The 5,662-nt window shown below is 31.1% G+C and overlaps 1 protein-coding gene across 1 annotated transcript; it reads right to left on the reverse strand.

The window, feature by feature from the left end:
- Positions 1–26: 26 nt before the first annotated feature.
- LOC108730673 (uncharacterized) lies at positions 27–530 on the reverse strand. The gene has a single exon (XM_018460521.1). It carries the CDS (start codon positions 528–530, stop codon positions 27–29), a length of 504 nt encoding a protein of 167 aa, XP_018316023.1.
- Between the last annotated feature and the right edge of the window lie 5,132 nt (positions 531–5,662).

The following is a 5,662-nucleotide window of genomic DNA, read 5'->3' on the forward strand; positions in this document are numbered from 1 at the left end:
TCGGAACTTATTCTTGAATAGTTTATCTATCGATTTATGCAATAAAACAAAAATAGATTTTTTTGACCTTCTAAACCGGGATCCCCCCTTAATGTGCAATTGAATCGCTCGACGACTGATGCCTTCATTACGGAGTACGTTGAATAATGATTGATGTTGTGTTTTTTCAAGAGCCATTGCAGATCAACGTTGTAAAATTCTTTTCCCATATCGGTTTGTAGATTTTTTGAATATCTTTTGCTCTTTCGAATTATCTCAGCGATAGCTTCAGCCGTCTCGCTTCCACCTTTGCTCTTGAGCGGTACGGCCCACGCGTACTTGCTCAACACATCGATGAGTATGTAATGATGGCCTCTGTTGAAACGCGAGTGTGGATGCATCTCGACTATGTCAGCCTGCCACAGATCATCATATCCCCGGAGTATGACGCGTCTTCGCGGAAAATTTCTTCTCGCCAGAGCGTGCAATTCCTCGACGAGCCGACGTCTCTCGGAGCTAACTTTTCCCTTTTCATCGGATCTCTTTTTCATGATTCGACGCGTAATACACAGGGTACAAAAAATAACGTATTTTTTCTCGCTGTTGTCACTCGACTGACACGTTTCATTAATACGCGATTTAATTTATAATAAGACCGGCTTCGCGGAGTTCCTCGATGATCGACAGCATCTCGTTGTCGTGAGCGTTGTTCCCTGCTCGGTGCGAAGCGTCCAGCAATCGTACACTGAGAAAAATGTCTCGGAAAAAACTAATACAATATTGTAGACTTAATTTTGTCAGATAAATAACTTTAAATTGTAACATAATGGAAAATAGAAAATACACAAATTAGCTACAATTTTGTAGCAAATTTATTTTGTCACATGCAAACACAAAAATTGTGACTCTGTGAAACAAACGCGCAAATAAATTATATTAATAAAAAGTAAAACATTTTTTTCTACAGCATTTTAAATAATTATTATACATTAATAGTAACTTATTACACATTGGTTATGAAATTATGCTATAAAATTTAGTTAAAATTTATTGCGTTATTGTAGTACTCTATAAAATAATATTCTTAATATTTAAAACAGCTAATATTAATTTGTAATAATGTTTTGCTTGTTTTATTATATAGTTTGTAGAATACAATTGTGAATACAATTTGTTCACTTTACTTTAAACATAAAAAATGAACTGCTATACTATAATTGTAGATATGTTTTCTACAATTTGTCATAAAATATTCTGACTAAATGCACGGTGTAGCCACTACGAAGTCTCGTGAGATCACTCGAGCGGGTCGAACGTCCCAGTGAGAAATGACAATGGAATCGACATGGAATCGACATCGAATCGACATCTTTTTACATTGTTTGGAGGCGGGAGCCATTAATTAAAGAAGAAGAAAGTGTTTCTTATTGCATCATCTTTGTTATTCTACTTGCCCGGTTCGAGGTGGGCCGGTGACCGGTGCATTCCGATTTTAAGACATTGGCTACGTTTACACTGTACGTTTAGTCCGCGACCTATACGATATAGGTGTCTTTATTTAATATACAGGCTAAACAGACACACACACAAAAGGGCATCTATTGTATAGGCTGCGGCCTAAATGCACGGTGTAAACATAGCCATTATTCGATTACTTATATTGACGTGACCTGACGTATCGTCCTGCTATATCATCGACAATGGATTCTTTTGTGATTAACATATTACAAGAATGGGAATTAGAAGAATTGATTCCAACATTTACAGGTAAGTTCTAAAATAAGGCGATTATAAATAAGATTAACACGCGACATCATTTTTAGGTTATAATTTTTGATGTTACGCTAAATGTAAACTTTTGCCGGTTTCGAATAATTTATACAAGATGTTCCGAATATTTTATATAAGATGTTTCTTCTAACTTGATTATCTAAGATATCTTCGTTGTTTTTAATGATACGAGAAAATATCGAAGGAAAATGTTGTTTGATTCGAAGGGAGCACATATTATGATGAGTAAAAAATTTTACAATTTATATAATTTTTATTCTAGCCTAAAAAATTGACACCGAGGTGTTTCATACTCTTACTGACACAGATGTAGAGAGTTTGATAAGCGAAGTGGGTACCAAAAGAAAATTTTTGAACAAATATCAAAATTTTAAGAATTCTCTATCTGATGTGCTTCCTGTTACTGATAAGGTAAGTTGTACTTAAGATATCAACAAGCATTTCCCGTCTGTGTGCAAATAGAAATTGTGTATATGCGTTAAGAAAAGTCCATTTCGATCCTTTGAAAATCTTGAAATTCATTTCCGCGCGCGTTGATCAACACACATAGATGACTTGTCGTATGTAGATAAGTCCGTACAAGCTGCACGGAAAGTGAAAAGATTAATGAATGAATGAATGAATGAATGAATGCACGTTGATAAATGCATAGATATCTTAAGACATCTCTCTGTGTGTGGTTTGCTAAATATTTTTGTAAGTATACTATTACAAATTTTATGAGATTTTGATACAAACATCTTTTTAAAAATATTATATTCGATATTAGTATAAAAAATTACTGTTGATTAATGGAGATAAGTGTTAAAAAAAGTTGTATCAAAATCTCATAAAATTTGTAATAGTATGCTTACAGTATTTAGCAAGTGAAATAGTAATAGCATACTTACAAAAATATTTAGCAAACCACGCACGGAGAGAGATGTTTTAAGATATCTACGCATTTATCAACGTGCATTCATTCATTCATTCATCATTCATTCATCATTCATTCATTCATTTTTTCACTGAATTTCCGTGCATACGGATTACTACATACGATAAGTCATCTGTATGTGTTGATCAACGCGCGGAAATAAATTTCTAGATTTTCAAAGGATCGAAATGTTCACTGGAACTAATTGTAAGAGAAATAATTGAAGAGTTCTCGAATATTTAATAAATATATACTTTCATTATTTTCACTTTAAATACGCAAAAAAATTCTCTGATTACAGTATACTTACATTTAGAAACTTGAATTTGTGTCATTATAAAACAATTCAAAAATAAAACGACTGATTGAATTTATGAAAAATTGTTGCATATAAATTTTCGCATAATTTGAACAAGTTTCCAAAATTTCGAGTTATGCGAAAAATATTTGGATTTATGGTAGCGCTGATTTTTAACTCAGTTTTCAAAATTTAAAAATCAAGAACAAAATGACGTTCTGGTTTCTGTATTCTAAAAATTTTTTTACACTTTCATTTTTAGATTATTAATGAGATAATCTTGGATACTGACTGGACTTTACGTAATACGACAATTTCGTCGGTATCTGATGTAAATCCAAATCCATCAACTTCTTTACTTTCGCTATCTGATATAAATCCAAGTCCATCAACTTCCAATGTTCTATCAGAAGACGAGGAAATTCGGACTGATGGAAAAAAGTGTTTAAATAAAGTTACAGTGGGTTTACCACATAAAATATATGCTAATCAAAATTGTAATTCTGTAAGTTATATAGAATTACATACATTTAAGAATCAATAAACTAATTTTTCTCATTATAAGTACACTTTTTTCTATTAGACTGTTCGTAGACTGTTAAACACCACTGATGAAGGACAACTTATCAAGGCTAGTTATGGTAAAAACAGCATTTTTTTGAGAAATAAACTGGCAGAGCTTATAGTTAAGCATGAACTAGTAGGAAATAAAGACGCTAGGTACACAACAAATACATTTATCATTAATATATCATAATATTATATAACATATGTTATAATATAAATAATAATCATTACATTCTGACATATCAAATATTTTTTTAGAATCACGACTGAAAGATTTACTCAACTGGCAAAGGAAATATGCGAAGAGTTTTCACACGAAAATTCAAGTATTTATTATGTACCATACGTAAATGTAAAAGGAAAACCTAAAGCAGCTCGAGGGAAATTATGGAGTGCTTATACATACTTAAGAAAACTTTATAAAAAGCTAGGTCTTATTAATACTTCTACAGAAGGTAAAATAAATAAAAAGATTATTTACTAACGAAAGATAGGAATAATTTTTATAATTACACTTTTTTAATTATTATTATTAGATATTATTTATAGATTTTTTGAAATATATGCATCTAAAAACGTTAGCTAAGAAAAATGCAGTTTCTTTACTTATACGCGATAGAAAATTTTATATATATACAATTTTATATATATACAAGTAGGTACTTAAGTATTTTTATTTTTAATTATTTTTATAAACGTAAAAATGTTATTTTATTTTTTAGGTCAAGAAAAAGAAGTCCACTTAGCGAATCTTTTAACAGACGTGGAAGCAGAAGATTACATATTATGGTTACAAAATAATTCAGAACCATTTACAACAGTTCAAGAATATTGGAGTAAAACTGTAGTACAACGAAAGGCAGTGAATAATGGGACTATACATGAGTATTTCAACAAATTTCCTTGCCTCAAATTACCTTTGGAATATACCTTGGTAAGAAAATTAAAGTTAGGGATAAATATTTGTATTTACCTAAATTTTGTTTTTTAATTAAATGTTACTATAATATGGCTCAATTAGAATAAATCAATAAATAAAACAAGGGCAACGAGCCAATTATAATATAAGATCTTTAATAAACGTATATATACAATATTCAAACGTTTCGACACCGATCGGGTCATTTTCAATGTAAAATAACAAAACATCGTACATACATTATCAGAAATTTAGTTAAAATATATTGTCCACTGAGAATTTGGTTATATTCATAAAATGTGGTCCATATGTAAAACTATCGAAGAGAACAAATCTCACTTATCGCAATTCTACCATCTCATATTGTCTCAATGATGTAATGTAGACAACGGTAGGAACTCACAGTTAACAAAATTATATTATATTTAATAAAAGTTATGTTTAATAAAAATTAATAAGCCATAATGCGCATGAATATAACGTTTTGACTCAACGATGTCAAGCGACGTTATGACCGTTTTTGTTTTTTAGTTGGAACAAGACTTTGACTTTCACTATTCCGATAAAAAAAACTGTTTGCTTTCTAAATGGTCGCAGATTGCTACAGCGCTGTTGAAATTAGCAGAAAACAAGACGGATTCTTACTTAAAGGAACTTGTTAAAGAATATAAAGAACAGTTCCCAAATAATAATCCAGAAGATAGTAAGTTTAAATGTTGCGTAAGAAATATATTATTTTTTTTTTAATTGTCATTTGTGTTTTAAAGGTTGCCCTAAAGAAATATTTGCCTTGAGCATTTTGCCCTTATTTTTTCCGTGCAGTTACTTAAAATGTAAGAGGGCAGGCACAAATAGATGGAGGCCTTCAAAAATTGAAATGAGAAAGGGATTTTTACTTCACGTGAAGGTATTTTTTGTATACTATTTTAATATATTTTTACATAAAAACACATAAAAACACATATTTTCAGATTGCTGGCGACTTACAAAGGGAACTACAGACACGACGGGACAAACTCGCCAGTTTTCATTTGACGGCACAACCGTTACCTATCATTGTTGGCTCTAATATTAACACTATAGAAAGTTGCTACGTTAGTGTGAACGATATTTTATATAAAGTAGACACACCACTTCGGGCCATAGACCTGTGCTTCAAAATTTTTCATGTTATGAATGCCAGTTACCCTCC

This window comes from Mycetomoellerius zeteki, unplaced genomic scaffold (genome assembly GCF_001594055.1).
Source record: "Mycetomoellerius zeteki isolate Tzet28-1 unplaced genomic scaffold, Tzet1.0 scaffold941, whole genome shotgun sequence".
Taxonomy (NCBI): Eukaryota; Metazoa; Arthropoda; class Insecta; order Hymenoptera; family Formicidae; genus Mycetomoellerius; species Mycetomoellerius zeteki.